General features: G+C 48.0%; 1 protein-coding gene across 5 annotated transcripts in view; it reads left to right on the forward strand.

Moving 5' to 3' along the window:
- The window catches only part of ADCY5 (adenylate cyclase 5), a 148,513-nt gene that overhangs the window by 55,999 nt on the left and 70,023 nt on the right, over positions 1-22,491 (forward strand). Inside the window, exon 3 of one of the 5 annotated variants that reach the window (XM_077118131.1) lies at positions 12,214-12,301. The exons of the other annotated variants lie outside the window; for them this stretch is intronic. Coding sequence (XP_076974246.1) covers positions 12,214-12,301 — 88 coding nt within the window. The remainder of the gene's footprint in view (positions 1-12,213; positions 12,302-22,491) is intronic. 5 annotated transcript variants of the gene reach the window in all.

Below are 22,491 nucleotides of genomic sequence, written 5' to 3' on the forward strand. Positions count from 1 at the left end.
GCAGCTGTTGCTGCTGTGGAGCCTAAAATTAGCCCCGTGGGCGGGCGCTTTTCCATCTGGCATTCCTCTCCCTGCAGAGCGTGTCCATCCCTGGGAAGGTGGGAAGAGGAGCTCAGCCAGGGCAGCCCCGCCCTACCCCACCCCGCCAGCCCTCTCGAGCTCTGGGGAGCATCTTCTGACTTCCCAGGACACCAGAAGAATCCCTCTCTCTCTCCCCTCTCAGCTGTGACAATCGAGCCTTGATTGGACAGTTGAAAGTGGGCCCGCGAGCTTGTCCTAAGTGAAGGGCCGTACCAACCCACTTCTCATCCCCCGAGATGGTGCGGTGGGCACTGGGCGGGCCGGGCTGTGCAGGGACGCCGGGACTCCCTTTCCTTCTCGCCACCCACAGTGGCCACCGCCTGCCCAGGCTTGACTTCACTAGAATCGGAGTCCTGGGGGCAGGATTCAGAGTTCTCAAAATGCCTCACCCCAAGACAACTTTTCTCTTTGGACTTGCCACCTATTCCAAAAGCCCCGTGTCCTCCTGTCATGGCCTGGACTACAGGCTCACACGTGTATGTGTACATGTGTGTGTGTGCGCACATGTGTGTGCTTGTGCATATGGGTGTGAGTGTGGGTGTGTGATATCTGGGAGTGTCCTTTATGGCTAGTGTTATTTACGGTTTGTAATGAACCTGGAGCACCCTCCCCCCAGCCAGGGCAGGGCCGTGACGCAGTCGCACACTGTGCACGGTGGCCCGTGAGTCACCTGTCGGGAGTGCTCTGGACCCTGGGGTGGGTGTGGAGGTGGGCGTGGAGGAGGCCAAGTGTGGCTGGCAATGAAGAAATGGGCCTGGAGAGAGGGGAGCTGGAGTGGAGTCCATGTTAAGTTGAGTCTTCCACCCTCATGCTTTTCTTTTTTTTTTTTTTTTTGAGAGTATGACCATTGATTTATTCTTGCATTTCTGTAGATTTTTAAAAAAATATGTTTTTGATAAAATAACATATACACATTCTTAACATACAAACATTCCATACATGGTATGCAGTCAGTGGCTCACAATATCATCGCATAGTTGTGTATTCATCACCATGATCACTTTTTGGAACATTTGCATCACTCCAGAAAAAGGAATAAAAAGTAAAAAGCAGCAGCTCATACAAACCATACCCCTTACCTCTCCCTCTCATTGACCACTAGTATTTCCATCTATCCAAAATATTTTAACCCTTGTCCCTCCTATTATTTGTTTATTTTTTATCCATATTTTTTACTCATCTGTCCACACCCTAGATAAAGGGAGCAACAGACACAAGGTTTTCACAATCACACAGTCACATCTCATGCTTTTTTTATGTCTGGATTAAGTGCATTCCAGTTTCGAGACAGAGGAATAGTTGAAATGATTTTGGAGGAATTTTCTGGCATTAGAAGGATGTCTGGTCCTTTGTTTGGGCAAGAGTTTCTGGGGTGAGGGTGTCCCAAGCAGAGGAAATAGTCAGGGCAAAGGCCCTGGGGTGGGACTGCGCCTGGAGGCCTGTTTGCAGAACCAGGAGGTCAGTGTGGCTGGAGCGGACGGAGTGAGGGGGATGACTCTGGGCATTAAGGTCAGCGAGGTAAGGGAGGGGGCAGGTCACAAAGGGCCTCATGTGCCACTGTCAGAACCTGGGCCTTTCGCACTGAGTGAAATGGGGCCACTGCCCGGTTTTGAACAGAGTCACACTTTAAAAGAAAATCCTCTGGTTGCTGTGTTGAAAAGAGACTGTAAGGAGCCAGAGAAAAAGCTCGAGACTGGCAGGAAGGCGAGTTCAGCCACCGGGTGAGAGCTGGCCTGAGCACGGGTCCTGGAGCCCGAGCCTGGTGACGGTGGTGGTGCTCGGGAGCAGTTCAGGTGACAGGAGCAGCTACCACGAGACCTGTGGGTGAACCTACGCAATTTAGGGGGCCCGGTGCAGAATGAATATGTCAGCCCCCATGTGCAGAAATGGTAAAGAATTTCCAGATGGCACCAGCAGAGCATTAGATCAAGCCTGGGGCCCTGGGTGCTCAGGTCACCCGGCCTTGAAGCCGCTCTGTCCTCCAGCCTCTCCCGGGCCAGCTAGCAGCGTCAGGACCGGGGTGGGGGGAGGGAGGCACCTACGGCGCAGATTTAAGGTGACGCTGGTTCTCGGGGTCAGGCAACTGCAGGATTGGCACCTGCCAAGTAATCCCCTGTTCCCAGACACATTCTTGGGGAAAAGGTTTGGGGGATTGGCTTCCGTGAGAAAGAGGGAGGTTGACTTCCCTCTCCGCAGAACGTGGCTCAGGCTACAGGTTGACTCTCCCAGAAGAATGGAGAGGAGACAGTGGGCACGAGAGGGCGGTCTTGTGGCGAGGCGGTGCTGACCCCCACCCTGATAATCTGGCGTAGAGCAGCCAAGACCTCCCGGCTCCGAGGAAGGGGGACGGAGCAAACCTTTGGCATTTATTAGAAGAGTGGAGGAGCAGGGCCGCTGCTGCCCTCCAATAGCAGAAGGGCATAATAATAATGATAATAATTTAATAATGGATTAAACTTTTTTTTCTAATGTGTTGGCACTTCACACAGCTCACAGTTACTTTAGGAGAAAGTACTATTAGCCCCATGTTACAGATGAGGGAACCGGGCCTTAGATTAAGAAACATGCCCAAAGTCACAGTATAAAGTGGAAAGACTGGGAATTGAGCCCAGGTTTGCTGTCTTCTTAGCAGGAGCTCCTAAGCATCCCCTAATACAGATAAGTGTGAGCTCCTCTTCCCCTCCTACTCCTGGAGAAGGGAGGAGAGACGGAAGGACTACGGCCAGATCATACCCTGCTCCTTGCCTGCTCTCCACCCCCCACCCCCAGAGGTCCATCTCTGTCCATCTTGTCCTCAAATTTTGGTAACAATATTTATCAAGCACTGGTAAATAAATATTTACCATATCCTAAAGGGAAAATCTCATTTCACAGAGGATCAGACCAAAGTGTAGACAGGTCCTTGTCCTGGGTCATGTGATTTGCCATGGCTACAGCAGAAGCACCACGGGTGGGGAGACCGGGCTGTTTGTCCTTCTTGCGGGAGGTGGGAGGGATGAGATCTGAGGAGGGTCCTGGTGGTGACCATAGGCCCCGGCATCATGGGGGTGTGCCTGCCCCAATTTTAGGGAAGGCGAACCTGCCAGGCATCCTGACTGCAAGAGAGGAAGCTGGCAACGCCTGTGTTTAGAGGGTCAGACATGGGTAGTTTTGTAGGACACAGTTTAGGTGAGTAAATGTGGCTGTCATCAGGCCTTCTCTCTTTACCCTCCCCTCAGGAGGCTGAGGAACCCCCAAACTCCAGCCACTCAGAGCTCGGCTTTGCTTGACAGGACACAGTGGGCGTTACAGCCAATTCATCCCTCGCGTCAGCCGGTGCTGTAGCTGCCTCCCTGTAAATGCTTGTAGTTGGTAGTGGTGGAACTTTTGGGCTTATTTTTTCCCTAGGAGATCAGGATGTGTTCAAACCTGGACTCATTGTTTCTGAGAGGACAGGAGAGGGATAGGGAAGAGCCCTGTCTGTTGTTGGGAGGGGTAAGTACACACTTGTTTGGATATTGCAGGACTTGGATTTGAATTTCTGACTCTGTGTTTGTTATTTTGTTTGTGTATCCTTGGGCTGAGTTGGCTTCTCCTTTGAGTCTCGGTTTCTTCTTCTGCAAAACTGAGGATAAATTACTTGTTTCCCGACGGTAGAGTTGATAGAGAAACCCATGGTGTAACATTCAAAAAGAAAGAAATGCAATACCAGAAAACTTTAGAGGCAGAAGTCGCTGTTCAGAGGAAGTCTGATCAGAAGTTGTGAGAGAATCGGGGGTTCCAGTTGGGTTTCTCAACTTTATAGTTGTTGAGCCCCCACTTTTGAAATCCACCTCCTGCTCTTTCCCCTTGTCTCTGAGCCCCCGTGCGGCATCCCCATCCTCACCCACAGGCCGGGCCCACGCTCTCTGCTGTCTCGGGAGCCTCTCCTGACAGCTCCCATTGTTTCCCTCACCTACTCGTTCTTCCACACCTTCTCTCTCCCCTCCCTCTCCACCCCTTCCCCATGGCTCTTCTAGGTTCTCTCACTGTTCTCGCAGCCCCCCTCTCCCTGCTGTCCTATCAGTTCCTTTCTCACCTCAAGAGGCCCCCAATCCCCAGAGCAAAGAGACTCAAGGCAGGGAGTTGCCTCTGAAGTCCTCCATAATGGGAGCTGATGGGACGTCATGGCGCTGGGGAGGGCCAAAGCATGCCCAAGGCACGGCCTCCTAGTGGCTCATGAATCCCCTTCTTCCCCCGCCTCCCCACCCCCCCATCCCAACCACCCCCTCTACCAGCCTTACCTCCCAACTCTCAAACCTCTGCCATCAAAAGACCAGGTGAGACTGGTGCCCACCAAGGTCCCATGTCCCTTGGAGACTGTCCAGGCAGAACCCTGGATGTGAGTGTGTGGGTGAGGTGCCAGCCCCATGACTGGCACTAGCAGAATAAACATCCGTATCCAATTCTCTGTCCAGGAACAGCAGTATAAGAACCAGTACCCAGGATTTCACTTAGCTTGGAGAATTTCAGGCTGAGTTCCGGAAGCTGGGGTAGGACACTGAAAATGAGACCGTGGGACCAGGCATTGAGAAAGTGAGCCTCTTCTGCAGTGTCAGAGCAAAGCCAAAGGGAAGGACCTGCCTTTGAGCTATAGGTGACTCTCTCTATTTATAATAATTGATGTCACTTGATTCTGAATGTCATTTCTCACCTCTCTTCTTTAATCCTCACACTAACTCTGGTGATAGGGAAAAGTCACTGCTAAGCATCTCCATTTTATCTTTGGGGAAATAAAGGCATAAAGGCTTTTGCCTAATCAGAGCCGGGGCCAGGACCAGGGCCCTGGGTTAATTTCCAGTGCCAGGGCTCCCTCTGCATCAGTTTGTTGCATCTCTGGCAGAAGACCAGGATAAGAGTCTTGAGTTTGGACACTGAAATAGGACTTCCTTGGCTTAGTGTCAGGCTTCCCTCCTTCAGGAAGGGACCAGCTGGACACTGGAAGGAGTGCAATGAGGCTGGTCCGAGCACCAGTTCATGGTCTTGGTCATTGTCTCCCTCCCTCCCTTCTGCTCCCCAAATCCCACAGCTGTCAAGAAGACCACTTGCTGATCTCTGGGAGGAACTGAGATTTGCCTCGGGGGTGGATTTTCACAGGGTTCTCAGCTCTGGGAAACTTGGGCTCCCAGTCAGTGTGTTATCTCAGGGTCAGAGGCTTTGTCCTCCCAGCGGAGAGATGTGGCCTGCCGGGCCAGTGCAGGCTTCAGGTCAGCCCAGGACTCTGGATGGAGTCGTCCTAATTAGGAACAGCATGACAGTGGGGGAGAGAATGTGTTCTCTCTGCAGGCGCTTGGGAAGACTGTGTTCCCAAGCCTTCCTCCCGGTTACTCTGGAGCGTTAGCCAGTAGAATGTGGGGGAAAGCACTGCATGCTGTGATGGGCGCCATTTCCAGGCCCGGCCCCTTGGGTAGTCCTTTTCTACTCCTCTTCTGCAGTGACCTCGGCAACCATGTAATCCAGAATTAAACTTGTATTAAATTAAGCCACTGGGGTTTCAGGGTTTATTTGTTACTGCGGCTTAGCCTAGCCTGTTCTGCCTAAAACAGTGGCACGTTAAAATCAAGATGTAGATGCTGCCGTTTTTCTACCTGATGGTGTGATCTTAGCCATCTGCCCTGCTTCCTTGTCTGAAAAAGTAGGGCGTTAAGCACTCTCAGGGTCTGAAATTTGTTGACACTCTCATGAAATTGAGAGTTGAGTGAACAGGTGATTCTGGTTCTATGTACACTGGAGAAGGAACAGTTCCTGGGCTCAGGGTGAAGAGAGAGGGCAGGTCCTTGCTACACCTAAGCTGTTTCTTAGCTTTGTTCTGAAGCGGAATTTGTGGATCTAGCTTTGGAGAATGCTCATGACTGGTTTGATGCTCTTCATTCATTCATTCATTCATTCATGCAATTTCTCTTGAGCGCTTATTAAATGCCTGACACTTTGCTAAGTGCTGATGATTCAGTGGTAAATAGAACAGTCTAGTAGGAAAGATGGACATGGATGAGAAATCCATTAGTAACTATAAAATTCCAGCTTTTTTTTTTTTTTTAAGGAAGATGATGGGGGCTTTTGTGGCTGTTATGGGGCCAATCACTTTGGGAGGTCAAGAAAGACTTTTTAGAGAAATTGAATTTTTGACTGCAGTCTAAAAAGTAGGGAAGTAGCTAGACAAAGAGGGAAATAACTACACAAAGTAGCGGGGATGGGGGCACAGGTAGGGAGTGTTCTTAAGAGAGAGACTAGCACATTCAAAGGCCCTGTACCAGGAGGGAAGAGGAATTGAACTCAAGGGTAGTGATAGCAAGACCTGCGGGGCTTGGTGTGAGATGAGATTGGAGAAGCAGTAGGAGCCAGATGACACAAGCCCACGTAGTTGAGTTAAGGAGTTTGGATTTTATTCCAGGAGATTTGGAAGTTATCAAAGTTTGAAGTGGGAGGGGAAGTATAGTTTACATGATCAGATTTGTGTTTTGAAAAGATCATTTTGGCTGCTGTGTAGAACTCCAGTTCTCGTCAGCTCTGCTCTTGTCAACTGGAGGTGGACAGGTGTGTGTGTTTGTGTGTGAACATGCACACAATTATTTTAGAAGAGAAAGAAAAACAATTGCATTATTGTATAAGCATCAAACCAGAATGTAATGCATCACAAGCAATCCACGATGAGATTGCAAAGACAGGAAGAAAGCTAAGCACTTTTTATGTAGCTGAGCAGATACAACCCATTAAATATGTGTTCTCAAGCTATTTCCAATATATTTTATTTTTTATTGTGGTGACACATGCAACACGAAACTTCCCATGTTCACCACCTTCGAGTGTACAATTCAGTGATATTAATTACATTCACGATATTGTCCCACCATCACCACCATCCATTACCAAAACTTTCCCATCACATGAAACAGAAACTCTGTTTACCCATGAACATCCCATAATCTTGGAAAGACCCTAGTGTGAGGGTTTCCTCTGCCTTCTGTGGCACATTTCTCTGTTGGTCTGCTTCAGCACGGATGAAAAGCTCTCCATGCTTGAAGGACCGAAGGAGGAAACTTCCCAGGGGATGATGGGAACTCACCAGTTGCAAATCCTGGTTTGGGGAAGAATGCTAGTGGAGAAAGGAACTATTGGCTAAAATTAGGTTTTGGGAATATTTCAATGACATGGATTTTCCCTGCCCCCTTCCCTGATGAGGACTTTGTCCTGTTTCTTCCCTCCTGCCTGCCGAGATCTTTGTTTTCCTGTTCAACTCTCCTTCTGGTTCCGCTGGTCCTCTTAGCTCACCCTCCATCCCGCTCCAGAGGCCATCTGGGACCCCTTTTCCAGGGCGAGGGTTGAGAGGTTTATTGTTACTTACTTGAGGCCTCACTGAGTATGCACATCGTAGGTGAGGCAAGGCCAAGGGATTTCCACTTAGCAGATTTTGTCCTGAGACCCGGGCAGAGGAGGAGCCTTCTGCCTATGAGGCTTTTCTCAAGAATATACATTCCTTCTCACAGCCTGGGCTGAGAGACCCTGGGCCTTGGGAGAAAGAACTTACCATCTGTAGGAGAAATTCTCTTTTCTCTTGCTGAAGTCCCAAGGCCCAGAGCCTTCAATCCTGTGGGGGTACCCAAACTGAGAATCACCTTAGACACAGCCCTGCTAAAACACAGCCAAGCAGACCTTGAGTCTCCTGTGTTCCCTTCTGCAGAACCTTGCCCTGGAGAGCAGGCAGATTTAGGACTTCTAGGGTTAGTGCACACACTCTGCCGAGTATCCATGAAATAATTCAACTTTTGGGTTTAAAAAAAAATGCATATATCGCTGTTTCCTCAGTTGCTCCCACCACACCTTTAAAGGCCCTCATGGAGAATGGGATGTGGGACTCAGTCCTCGTGGTATGTGCCTGGGAACAGCTGGATGGACACACAGATGTAGACAGAAGGTATTCTACTTCTTGGTGCCTCATGAATTCTTGGGGCACTTCTTAGCTGTAGACATTCTTTCTCAAGAAAGTAAGATGGCGCCTACTGATCTTGGATTGTAAATATTCCTCATTCTCCAAATTGCTCCACAAAGGGGGTTTAGAGGGTCTCGGTCCAGATGGGTGGCTATGCCCAGAGACAGGGTGGGTTGGGCTGTTGGGGTAATGTCTTGGCAACCTTTGGGGCCCAGAGTGTCTTCAGGAAGGACACCTTACTCAGAGCCCTCTTGGCTGGGATTACTTGGCAGCAGGTCCTGGGAAAACTCAGCGCCTGGTTTATCTCTGTTTGTCGTCCACTGAGGAAAAATGAAAGTGGCTTCCTTCTCAGAGGCAGAGCTGTTTACTCTGCAGGATCTTGACACACGCGTGCATGCTTTTACACACAGAGACTTGAAAATAAATAAGTCCCCTATTTTGGACTCTTTGGCAGTGAACAGACACTAACCAGATCCTGTCCATTTCCCCTCGGAATTAATGTACTGCCCTTGAAAAGGGATTGGTTGTGGGTTTTGTCAGAAACCGGGCTGGTAAAAGAATTGAAAGAGGGTGGAAACTTTCTCCTCTGGAGGATTATGCATATAGATTAGGGAACAGCTGGTTATGTCAGATGGGCTGCAGGTGAAGTTTAGGTTAGACAGGAGAAGACCCTCTTAATAAGAAATGAAGGGTGTTCATCGTGTGGAGAATTCTCAACTTTTTAATATGAACTCATCATTTGTCCCCTAACTGGTACTTCTCCCAACTTTTCCATCTTTTGTCAAGGGTCCCATAAACATGCTGGTGTCCCTGGGTTTGGGCTGGGTCAACTCTATTTCTTGGATTTATCTTTCTTTCCCAGCCCCTTTCCCAGCTCTGTAATGTGACCATTTCCACGGCCTTCAGACTCAGCTGCCTAAGAGCAGCTGCTTCTCCTCTCTTTTGCCCTCTTCATCTCTCTTTGCAACTATAGACAGATTGTTCTTCCTTTGAGGAGTAATGTAGCCTAGAGGTTGAACATGGGTTTTAGAGCTAATGCAGGGTTTAGTTCCCAGCTCTTACCATTTTCTAACTGTGTGGCTTTGGAACCAGTTGCTTGACCATTCTATGCCTCACTTTCCTCATCTGTAGAATGAGAGTTCTAATTACACTCACTTCTTAGGGCTGTCATAAAAATTAAATGAGGTCATTTGCTGTAAGCACTCAATACTCAGTAGCTGCTGTTACATATTCACTTCCATTGCAGAACTCCTCCCCTCATCAACCTGCAGTGGTTCCTTAGTGTTTGTGAGACCAAGCCCTCATCCTCAAGGTGGCAGGCAGTGGTCCACCCCTGAGCCCTTGAATGATTCAGTTTTATCACTTGCCACGCCCTGTCGCTCTCTGATCCTGCTGTGATGGCCTCCTAACCGCCCTGGCCATGCCATAATGTGCATGGGCTATTGCTTTCAACTGAACATTTCCCCTCCCCATCTAAACCCTATTCAGTTCCCAGCCCACAGCTCATCCCCCTCCCTGAAGCCGGCCTTGACCTTGGCAACCCACAGAGGCATTTACCATCTGAACGCAGCATCTCAACCTTAATTACTTACTCTATTTTTTCCTCTGTGTCCTCTACCTTAACTGTGAGTGCCTTGAAAACAGGAGCTGCATCTTGAACATCTGTAGTCGGTGCCACCATCCTGGCTACAGATTTGACTTGACAAGAATCTCTTAACATGGAGAATTGGAAAATGGCAGTTCTTGGTCAGTGGAGGCTTCTCCATCAAAGAATGGGAAGCCTTGCTGATGGTACAGTAGGAGAAGGGTCAAGAGAGGTATCCCAAGGTTCCTAAGTAGGGGAGAAGTGGGGTTGAAACACCAGCCCCGGGCCTGTGTTCCCTCAGGCCTGATCCTCTCTACCTGAGGGGTGCCTGGCCTCTTGGCCAAATGCCAGAGCTTAGCAAGTATCAGTGATGAAAGCTAGAGCAGGTTTGTTTTGACTAGGGCAATTTAGTTTAAGTGACTTGCACTAGCGTTTGAAGTCCTCCCAGCAGGGACCTGGCTCACTCCTCTGTTAAGGACCTCTTCCCCAACTCCCATTTCTGTGAAATGGCATGACACAGTGGGGTGGGGGTAGGGTGAGAATTTGTCCTCTCCTCGATGCTCATCCTTCCGGTCCCACTGTGGCTCTTGGGGCAGCCCAGGTGAGATTCGTTGGCTCCAAGAGAGTTCCCATCTGTCTTGGTGCCAAGGTAGGCATCTCTCAGTACCTGCATTGAGCAGGGAAGCCTGTGGCATGGATAATACCGACCCCCAGAGGATTTCTAAATGCATTGGGTGGCTTGGAATGCACCATATTACTTGTGGCAAACTTTCTCCCTTAATTACTTTTTCACTCATGCTGAGGTCAGACCAGTCTGGATTCCTTCTGTACATACCAACTGTCTGGTGGTGGCTGTGGTTAGGACGGACCAGTCATTCCTTGATGTGTTTGCCCATTTTCCTGCTTGCCAGACATTTCTTCAGTCCCTACCACATTCTCGGCTCTGTGTAAGGTCCTGGAGGCACCATAAGATGTGGTCCTCTGCTCGGAGAGCTACCCAAATTAGACCCTGGGGGAGCAATTTGCTGTGGATCATGCCCAGAGTGGATGAGGACATTGAATGAACAGGCAAGAGCTGATGGGTGAGTGTTGCATTGCTTAAGTTTCAGAGCATCGCTGCCCTTTCTTCTGCTTATTGGGGTTGTTCAAGTTCAAGTATGACTTTGCCAGGTTCTGCTTTCTGTTGTAGCCATGGTTCTCTTTAAGAAAACCCAACTGACAAACATTCATACTCATCAAAGATAATATATTAGGGAAGTGTCTGATTTGGGGAGGGAATTACCGCCTTACTTAGGATTCCTTCCACGGCAGCTCCCTGGGTGCAGACTTTAATTCACAGCCGGCTTCTCAGGAATGGCTGCTTTGTTGGTCACGTGCCCAGTTGGGTTTCCCTATATTTGCTAGCTGCCATGAGGCATGGTCAGCCGGCTTTGGTGGTCAGGAGATGGACATGCTGCTGCTTTTCTCTTGTGATTCTCATGCTCTGTCATTCCAGGCAAATGCAAGTGGCCGGGGAATGGAGAGCATCTGGTGTGGCTGGCTTGGAATCCCCCCTATTCTCTCTTTCTGGAGACTCAGGGCTCTTTTTCTCCATCTCTGAGTTTGGAGTGGGCAGGGAACTCCATTTCCTCCAGGTGGAGAGGAGAAAGGATATGCCTTCTCCATTTTCCTGGGTGCTCTCTCAGGTTGGGGTGCCATGCAGCGGGCGTTATTTTGTTCTACGGGGCATCATGGCATTTCTCCAAAGCCTGTGACATTCTTGGAAGATACCCTCCGCTGCCTGTGCCCTGGGGGTCAGAGCAGGGTGTGCAGCTCCTGAGGCCCTGGGAGGGGTGGGGAGGAGTGGCAGGGTGGGGGCCAGAGGGCAGGTGTCTTTCCCTTGACGGCCAGATCGTGAGCATCTGGGAGCAACAGGGGTCAGTGTTGAGGGTCCTCCAGCAGGGAATGTGGGTAAACTAAGGCAAGAGAAGATACACTGGGCCAGTGTGGGTGCTCACCATCCAGGAGAAGACGAAACTCCCAGACACACCCAGCAGCCCGTGCAGAGGAGCACTGACGGGTGATACTGAGGGGTGGAGAAACAAAGCGGCCGAGAAGTGGCCGCCCCTTGGTGGATGCTGCTGTGAGGAGAAGCCCAGCCTCTGGGGGCCAGAGCAGGGTTGGGTTTTGAGTTCACTTTCTACCACCTTCTCAAATGATTAGTTTTTGAAGAAAAAAAGAACTTGGATTGTAGAAGAGGAGGACAATCAAACCAAGGAAGAGAGAGGAGACTTGCAGGGCAGGGAGGCCCCAAACCCTCTGTCTAGTCTCATGACAGACCCCAGGGACTTTACCTGCCCCACTTGCCTAAAGACTCCCCTCTCTCCCCCAGTGTGGCTGAGAAGCACCCTAAGCCCCAGGACTCCCTTTCCCTGACGCAAGGTACTCAGGGGCCTTTTGTTTGCTTGCCTTTCACTGTTGGGAAGCACTGGGAACTAAGGTTTAAAGTCCCCGTGTTGCTGCAGGCCAAGTTGGAGCTCACTGAGGGCCCCCTGAGAAGGAGGGTGGTCTTTGCTTTCCCTCCCAGGACAGAGACTCACACCTCCCAATTCCCTGTCTTTAGGGAGAAGCCCTGTGGATGCTGCAGTGAAGGCTGCCGTCCCTGTGCAGAGGCCACTGGTCAAGGAGAGGGAGCCCCTGCTGCAAGCAGGGTAGGTGGTCCCAGTTCTGGAGGCCTCGCTTCTCCCAGGGAGAGCCCCTGGGGTGGCGCCCACAAGGACCCAGGGACCTTGGCCTTGCCCCCAGCTTTTGCCCACTTCCTGCACTCCTTGGGGCACAGTTGTGTGTCACTCCCCTTGGAGATGCCCCCGGTGAAGCCCCAGCACTGTGCCGGGGAAGACAGGTACCAGGCAAATGCTGGGGTTCTTGGTTTCTCCCACTTCTCCTGGGGGGCTTGGGGAGAGATTGACTGGGGCTCAAGGTGTCCCGCTTTCACTATTTCCAAATCCAGGTGGGGAGTGGGGTAATAAGTATTATCCCAACATTTTATATATGCCCTATTTAGTTCAACTTAATCTTCACACAGTCCTTGAGTAGGTGGTATCACGCTTATGTTACGGAAGAAGAAATGGAGACTTATTAAGGTTGGTTAGTCCATACCGCTCACCTGCTAAGTAACTAAGCTGGAGCCTCAACTCAGATCTTCTGATATCGGATCCCATGTTCTTTCCCCCACACCCAGCTCATCTCCTGGAGATAATGTAGAGCCCATTCCTTCTTTCCTCTGGGACTCTGTTTCCCAACTTGCAGAGCGGGGCCACTAAACTTCTGTCTGCCCTTGAGAATCCAGCTACTCTGCTCTGTCTCTGGTCTTTTTTCTGGGCTCGGTCCCAGTTCTTATCCGGACCACTGCCTTGGAACCCTTCAACTGTTACTGAAGTGGACCTCCCGTTTTCGTGCCTCCACCCTCATCCTGCCCTCCTCATCTCTGAGCGCTCTGCAGGCTGTGACCTCTCCCTTCTGCACTGGAGCATGCGACGCGGGAAGAGGCGGAGGGATGGGAGGAGAGCTGCTGTTTGGATGCTCGGAGCTAGGAACTGCTGCTATTTGCAAGGGTTTCAGTTAGGGTAAAAATTAAGCTGCTATAACAAAAGGCACCAAAATACAGATGGCATGAAAGAGATGAGGGTTCATTTTTCTCTCAGAGAATAGTCCAGGTGTGGATGGGTTCAGATGGGTACGGTGGCTCAGTTCTGTGAGGTTGCTCCACTACCCCTTAGACTTTATTCTCTTCTGTGGGGTCAGCACTGGACCTTGGGTCTATCCATGTCGCAGTCCAGAAGAAAGTGAGAAAGGGTGGTGGTCTAAGAATAGGGCAAGGGGTGTGTCTTGGAGTGGAATGGAAAATGACACGGAAGTTGCACGTCTCTTTGCCACTCACACCCTTTGACCTAAACATAGTGACATGACCACACTTAGCTGGGGGCTGTGTACTCACCTACTATTCATTACTTTGGAAAAGGGGAGAATGAACTTAGGTGGACAACTAACAGTTTCTGCCATGTCTTTTAAAAATAGGTACTTTTTAAAAATAAAATGTTAATCTCAGGGTGCATGGGTGGTTCAGTGGTAGAATGCTCACCTTTCATGCGGGAGACCTGGGTTCGATTCCTGGACCATGCACCCAAACAAACAAAAAGTTAATTTCAATGATCTGCTCTAACGCGGGCTGGAGAGGTGGTGGTGTGGTAATTCACAGAGCAGAGACCTTAAGCTCAGGGTATTGGGGGTGGTGGGGCACGCAGTGGGGGTCAGTCTACAAGTGAACATTTGCCATAAATACTTTTCCCACTGGGTACTTCTTATAGACTTCCATCAGTGATGGTTGCGTCTAAGGGCACCCCAAGGGGATGGACTGCACCCAAATAAAGTCTCCATTGGCCCTGGGGAAGACATCACACTTTCACTGCTTGCACCCCCATACACTCACACACCCACAATGGAGGCAGCTGATGCTTAGACAAGATGCACGGCACCATCTCTGGTCCCTCTTCCTGCCCCTTGTTAGCAGCACTGCGGGGAGTCAGTGGAGGCCTGGGGCCAACTCTTGGTTTTCTGTCTGGGAGGCTGAGTCACATCACCGAGAGACTCACAGAGTCCCAGATATCTGCCCTCGGGGACTGTCCCATTCTCCCATTTTACATAATAAGAAACCTCAGGGGTTACCCAGTGAGGCTGAGGGACTTGCTTAGGTGTCGCAGCGTATGAGGAGAGGGACTGCCACTGGGCGCGCCAGGTCCTTCGCCGTTCTCCATGCGCGTCCTGCCCCCATCATTGCGCTTCTCCTCCCAGGCTCAGCCTCCGGGGACTTCCCAGCAACGTGCTCCAGGTCAGCCAGCTAGTACACCACCAACCACTGCTGCAACCCCGGCCTCCCGGCTCCCCTCTCGGCTCCCAGACCAGCAGCGCGTCCGCTCTTCCCACAGGGGCCTGCAGACCTCTCCCACGGTTCACCTCCCTGGTTGAAATCATCCCCAAACCCCGAGTGCCCGGGACAGTTAGGAACGCATTCACATGCCCACCTCTTTCCTCTCGTTCTGTCCTGAGCTTGGGCGTTACTGGGGGTGGGAATCCTGCCCCCGCCCTGCCTCCGACCCCCATCTGGCTTTTGATGCTCAGAAGCGCTGGGACTTTCTTGTATTGTGAGCTGGAATATATGAGGCCTTGAAAGTGCCCTGCAGCCGTCAACTTCTTTTTTATTTCATTGATTCATTTAACAAGCATTATTGGTACCTGCTCTGTGTCATTTGCAGTCCTGGATGATGGGAAACAGTATTGAGCAGAAGGAGGCATGGCCCAGCCCTATGGAATTTTCTATCAAATTCCCAGCCCTACAAACTGCTAATGGCACAGCTAGCCGCAACCTATGTTGCTTTACCCCTGTAATGGGTTTGCATCTGTGTCTTAGCAGCAGGTACCATTAGCTCCATTTTAGGACAGTGAGATTCAGGGAGGTTAAGACTGGACCTGGGATCTCCTGACTCCCAGCTTAGCACTTCTTCCATTGTAGCACCTTGACTCCCTCTCCCAGGTAACCTCTGGGACCCCCAGACCTCTGCTCAGGTGCTTGGTAGAGCTGGGGCTTTCCTGCCTGGTCTTGAGCAGCCCAAGAGCCCCCCTCCCTCCTGGTGATGCTCCTCCACAGGCCTCCTGTGCAGTGCTGGACAGCGCCCATGCGTGCCAGACCGACAGATACAGTTCCGTGCAAATCTTTTGCTCAATTTGAGGTTAGGTGAGAGCCTTGCTGGCGGGTTCACCTTCTCTTTAATGGGTTCCCCCCTGCCCCGACCCCTTCCAAATTTATTCTACCTGAAATGGGCCTTGGAAGTGAGGAGTGGAGGGAGGGAGGAGCTGTGGGTGGGTGGGTGAAGGTTAGGGTGTGGGGAAGACGTGGAAGGAGCTGTACTTCCCTGTACACGGTGGGAACTGGCACTCAGGTTTAGGTGGGGTGCTGTTTTCCCTCCTCCCTCACTCTGATTCCCACTTTTTGTCAGCCCATTCCTTCCACCTACACAGCCCAACATCATCCTCAGCTGTCACCAGCACTCACACTGAACAATGGAAGCTTATCTAACTTTCCTGGAAGGGGGAGGAGGAAGCTGAGGGTGGGAGAATTTGGGGGAGTGGGGGTGGTGGTGGATGATTGTTCTCCAAGATGAGATTTTGGGAGGAGAGAAACTTGATTGCACTTGGATTATAAATAAACTTCTAGCCCCCAGAACTTTTTGCCAGGCCACAAAGTGAACTCTTTTTTACCCCAGAGGTCAGAGAACTGCATGAGAAGCAGTTTGTGGGTGGGCGAAGCCACTATCCAGCTTCCCCAGGAAGGCTTTCCAAGGTGCTCCCACCCAGCCTGCCTCTCCTTCACCCCCAACCCCCGCCCCAACTTGAGTCCTTGGCTTGGGTGGGAATTTTTCCACTTTTCTATCCTGCTGTGCATGTGTGGTTCCCACACCTTGGGGGGTGGGGTAGCAGGGGCTGGGTGGTGTGGGGGCAGTGGTAGTAGGGAGCCGTGCCTGGCAGAAGTTCTTGCTTCCTGTCGGCTTCCCCACAGATTTGGAATAGGTCTGATGTGGGAGTTTTGTGTGACTTCCAGGTGTGACGGGCAGTCTTAAAGTTGCATTTTATAATCTGAAAATTGCACCCCAGAGCATTTCAAGAAAATGGGGGCAGAATATTTGAAATCAGGGGTACTACTCAGAAAATCCAGCAAGTGGCATCTTGGTTTGTAATGGAATGCTCAGAACACTTGTCCTGCCCAAGCACCAGCGGTCCAGGTGGCAAGAATCCTGAGACAGAGTCACCTTCTCTCCTGCCCCTCTCCCTGCCCCCATGATGTGACTACCTGCAGTCTGGACTTCCCTGCTGATGCTCAATTGGAGGTCAGCGGTGGGGCCCCCTGACGACTTGTGATTCATTCGTATCTTCTCAGCCTCTTCCACTGTGCCCTCCCGCTCTTCCTTGAATTTTTCCCTTCCATTTAGCTGTCATGATAACTTTCTTACTCATACTGTGCTCACCCAGACACTGGCTCCTCCCTGGACTTCTGTGTGTGGATTATGAATTCTAAGCCCTGTACTCCTCACTCCCCATCACCCATGGTCAGATATTCTGTCTGTTTTGGCTTCCCTGCTCCTCACTCAGCCCTACAGATGCTCGCCTTTCCTCTCTAAAACCCGTGGTCCTTCTCAGTTGTGCCATTTCTTCAACTTTCTTATCGGACTCTCTGCCTCTAGCATCTTCCTCTTTGCTCTTTCCTATGCACAGCTACCACATTAATCTTCCTGAATTTCAGCTCTCATCACATTTCCCTGTTAAAAGCCTGCAGCTTTGGAAGTTGTAATAATAAGGTAACATGCTTATGTTATAATGTTAAGTGAAAAAAGCAAGATATCAAATTATGTAAACAGTAAAATCCACAGCTTCATGAAATGGAAAAAAAACATGCGTGGATTAAGAAAGAAAAAGAAAAAAGAAACAGAAATGTTGACTTTTAAAATTTTCTATGACTGTGAAATTTTTTATAATGAAGCGTATTTCTTTTATAATTTGAAAAATGAATATGCTTTTTATTTTTGTAAGTTCAGCCATCAAATGTTTGCAGATTTCTCTGGCGTTATGGGCCAACTCTTTACCCTGATACTGAAACACTTCGCGATCTAGCTGTGAACGCCGCTGTATTTCTAACCAGCCCTCTACTTGCTTGTTCTGCTCTGGTGGGTATTGACTACCTGGTGTTTCCTGTGCAGCCTTGTACTGCTCTGCCTCTGTCTTCTTATTCATGCTGTTTCCTCCACTGTGATGCTGGCTGCTGAGATCTTGCCCTTGCAGCAAGGCCCTTCTCCATGGCACTACATTAAGCCTTCTTAGTCCCCACTGACCAAACATGTTTTCTTTTGCTGGTATGAGTAATTTCCCCACTTGATTTATTCTGCGTGGCATTGTAGTCATTTGAATATTCATCTTATCTCTCCTATAATAAGAGGAGTTTCTTTAGCCTGTTATTCCTTAAAAAGCTCAGAATGAAAATACACATTTTCTCCATTTTTCATGTTTGTCATTTTTCTCTTTTTAGAATAAAACATATGATTAAAAAGTTGGAAAATATTAAATGGCTTGGAGAAAAAAGTAAAAAAAAAATCTTATAATCCCACCACCTGAAACATCCTACCTCTGTTAACATAGATATATTTTTAAATTGGGGTCATGCCATAAATGCAATTGTGTACCCTTGCACAATTAAAATAAAAGCCGTTATATTTTGAAAAATTTCCTATGACGTTAAATTTTCTGCAGATAAAGCATTTAAAAGACCTTGAGATATTCCTGGGGATGAAAGCACCATAATTTAACTATTCCCCAATTGTTCAACATTGTACTATTGCTAATTTTTAAATTTCATAAACATTCTTGGGTATAAAGCTTATCCAAGCTCCTAAGGTTTCTTTTGCATAGATTCCTGGTGGGGGGTGAGGGTGGGGGAAGCTGTTACTGAGTCAATCATTTTTATGGCTCTTCATCCAACCAGTAAGCCTGAGCCAATGCATGGCCCTACTGATAGCGTAGGAGGGTGCCTGCTCGTTGCATTCTTGCCAACATTATTACCATGAAAAAAAAAAAGCTTTGCTAATTTAAAAGGCAAAATATTGTTTCTATTTGTATTTCTTTGCCTACTAGTGAAATTTCCTATTTTTTTTCATATCATGTGGTTTGTTAGTCATTCGAATTTTTACGTTTTTGAATAGCATGTTCATCTCCATTAACAGGTTTTCCATTGAGCTCTACTTGTCCTTGTTAATTTATAAGAACTCTTTGAAAATTAATGCTGTTCTCTCCTCTGCAATTTTTTTTTTTTTTTTTTTTTTACAATCTGAGCCTTTGTAGATTTAAATGGATATTAGAGGTTAGAAATTGGGAAACCTGCAGAGCGTGTGTCCTCTAAGGTGCTCTGCGCATATGCCTGGAAGGGGTCAGGTGGCAACATTGCAGTGCTTGACAGTAGGCGCCCAATCAATGTTTGTTGAATGAATAAATAACAGAGGGCATGTCCTGTTCAAGTAAGTACTATTGTGTGAGAGCTATTGCCTCTCTGGATTCATACACAAGTTCTGGGGTCTTCCTAGGAGTAAGTGACCAAAAGATAACCAAAATAAAGTGCACACAGTGGCCAATTCTCTCGAGTTATAGAACAGACTGTCTCACTTGTGATTATCACAATTTGCTTTATAAATTTAAGGGAATCACAACCCCGATGAGATACCATTTCACACCCACTGGGATGGCTATGATAATAATAAAAAAGGACACTAATAAGTGTTGGCCAGGATGGGGAGAAGCGGAAACCCTCATACACTGCTGGGGGGCGGGGGATGTCAAATGGTGCAACTGCTGTGTTAAACTGTCTGGCAGTTCCTTGAAATATTAAGCATAGAGTCACCATATGACCCAGCAACTCTACTCTAGGTAAATACCCAGGAGAAGTGAAAAATACATGCTCACACAGTAACTTGTATGTGAATGTTCACAGCATTATTCATAATAGTCAAAAAGTACAAACAAACCAAATGTCCGTCAGCTGATGAATGGAGAAACAAGATATCTTGTATCTGTACTGCGGCATGTTATTCAGCCATAAAAAAGAATGTCATGCTGATACATGCTGCATCATGGACCAACCCCAAGACCACGCTAAGTAAAAGAAGCCAATCACAAAAGGCCACACATCGTATGATTCCATTTTCATGAAATGTTCAGGACAGGCAAATCCGTAGAAAGCAGATTCGTGGTCGCCAGGGGCTGGGGTAGGGAGGAAATGGGGAGTGATTGCCACTGGGTACGGGGGTTTTGTTTTGGGGCGATGAAAGCATTTTGGTATGAGATAATGGTGATTGTGGCACAACCTTGTGAATGCCTTAAAAACTACTGAGTTGTGCACTTCAGAGAGGTTAAGTTTTATGGTATGGGAATCAGATCAATGACAATTTAAGGAAAGCTATACTGGATTAGGCCTTGGCCTTGTGCCACAGGTGGGAGGCCTTTCGCATCCACGCAGCAAGCTTCCTGTAGGGATGTGTTGGGGAGAGAGTGCCCCTAAGGAACACTCACTGCGTCCAGCAGTGGCTGGGAGGAAATCTCTAATGGGCAGCACTTTATATGACCCGCATCTATGAAGATGGCCTAGGGCACCCAAGACAAGGATGAGAAAAAGATGAGCGTTTCTTTATTAAATAGAATAAAGCAAAACTGGTCTTAAATTAAGTTGGGATAAATAACAGCTTAGAGTAGAGTAGGAAGATCTCTGGGCTCAGAGCGAGAAGCTTCTGACCACTGATAACCAAGGGCAAAGGCTCTCTGCAAAAGGGGACGATACTGCCTGGTTTGCTTACCTTACAGGGATGCGATGAGGGTGACATGAAATACTACACAGGAAAGGGCTTTGAAGACTGTAAACTTCTGTACCAGATCTTCATAGATTCTTGTCTTCCTTCACATTTTAGTCTATTTTGTCAGTTCTAGAAATGTTAAGCAGATGGTAATAATTGATATGTTCATATTTTATGCTCTGATTTTAATAGCATTAAATTTATTACATAAAAATTACACTTTTAGAATCATATTGTGGTAGGTGACTTCCAGAGATAGCAAATAGCTGGTATGATTGGAGCAGACGTGTTATCCAGGGAGAGGTAGGCGATGAAACTGGGAGTCTGGTCTGTGATGATTTGTAGGGCTTTAGATGCCAGCACAGCACACTAGGCTTTGTCTGACAGGAAATGGGAAATCGTGCTGAGTTTCTGACCGGGAGAGTGTCACGACTGAATGACAGATCTTCAATCTATTGGAAGAAGATGCCATCTAGGACTTTCATAACTGCAGAGGAGAAGCCATTGCCTGGCTTCCAAGTTTCAGAGGACAAGCTGGATCTTCTTAGGGGATAATGCAGCTGGTGACTTGAAGATGGAGCCAATGCTCATTTATAATTCTGAAAATCTTAGGTCCCTTAAGGAGTATGCTTAATCTACTCTGCTTTTGCTCTTTAAATGGAACAACAAAGCAGGATGACGGCACATCTATTTGCAATACGCTTTACTGAATATTTTAAGCCCATTGTTGAGACCTACTGCTCAGAAAAAAAGATTCCTTTCGAAACATGACTGCTCACTGATAATGCATCTCTTCACCCAAGAGGTCTGATGGAGATGTACAACAAGATGAGTGTTGCTTTCCTGACTGCTAACACAAATTCCGTTTTGCAGCCCATGGACCAAGGAGTTATGTCAACTTTGAAGCTAATTATCTAAGAAATATGTTTTGTAAGGGTATAGCTGCCATAGATAGTGATTCCTCTGATGGATCTAGGCGAAGTCAATCAAAAACCTTCTGGAAAGGTTTAAAATGCTATTAAGAACATTTGTGGTCTATGGGTGGAGGTCAAAATATCCATATGAACAGGAGTTTGGAAGAAGTTGGCTCCAACCAACTTTCATGGATGACTTTGAGGGAAGACTTCAGTGGAGGAAGTAACTAAATAGCAAGAGATGAGGTGGAACTAGCAGGAGAGCCGGAATTCAACACAGAGCCTGAAGATATGGCAGAATTGCTGCAATCTCATGAGAAAACTTGAATGGATGAGAAGTTGGTTTTTATGGATGAGCAGAGATACCGATTTCTTGAGATGGAAACTACTCCTGTTGAAAATGCTGTGAACATTGCTGAAATGACAACAAAGGATTTAGAATATTACATGAACTTAGCTGATAAAGCAGTGACAGGGTTTGAGAGGATTGACCCCAATTTTGAAAGAAGTTCTGTGGGTAAAATGCTATCAAATAGCATTGCACGCTACAGAGAAATCATTCATGAAAGGAGTCGTCGATCAATGCAGCAAACTTCATTGCTGTCTTATTTTAAGAAATTGCCGCAGCCACCCCAACCTTCAGCAGCCACTGCCCTGATGAGTCAGCAGTCATCAACATTGAGGCAAGACCCCTCCACCAGCAAAAAGACAGACAGACAAGTAGATAATAGATAGAAGGGTTGATAGATAGATGGAGACATAGATAGAGATGTGTTAAATGTGGCAAAATGTTAAAATCAGTGGATCTGGGTATCTGGGGCATAAGGGTATGTTGGAGTTCTCTGTATGGGTTTGTTTATTTTTGTGGCTGTGCTACATGTTTTAAAGTATTTCAAAATAAAAAGTTTCAAAAAAGAATCTAAAGAGACTTTAAAATATAAAGAAAATGAGTAAGTTTGTTAGCAGAGATAATACAACTTTGATCACCAGTCGCACACACACACACACACACACACACACAAATACACAGCAATCTTTATTCCTTGTAAAGGAAAAATTTAGAGAGGTGTCACTATGACAAAATAAGAAGTTTAAAATATGTAATATTTTCAAAAAGCCATTAAGCACCTAATTGAGCATTGTGCAGTATTCAAGGGACCGTGCAGATATGCCTTCTAAGTTATAATTTAAGATTATTTTTCCTTGATTGATTTTATTTTATATCTTAATGGGATTCTACTGAGATCTCCTGAGCTTCCCACTGCTACCATGCAGGAGAAATAGAAGCTGTCAGACTCTTGTCAACTCCTTTTATTTCAAACTATTTAGTTATCAGTTTTGTGTGTTTGTAAACAGGAAAAAAGGACTAGAACAGGAATGGGGACAGGTCTGCTGGCAAGACAGATAGTCCCCTCCCCTCTTACCTGATATCCAGAGCAGTGGGGAGCTGCTCACCAGCCCTGGGTCCCCTCTGACAGGTGGGTGGGTTTGGAAAATCAGATCACAGCTCTTTGGCTCCTACTTTAGAGGTGATTTCAGACTTGG

The sequence above is a fragment of the Tamandua tetradactyla genome, chromosome 10, assembly GCF_023851605.1.
Source record: "Tamandua tetradactyla isolate mTamTet1 chromosome 10, mTamTet1.pri, whole genome shotgun sequence".
Classification (NCBI taxonomy): domain Eukaryota; kingdom Metazoa; phylum Chordata; class Mammalia; order Pilosa; family Myrmecophagidae; genus Tamandua; species Tamandua tetradactyla.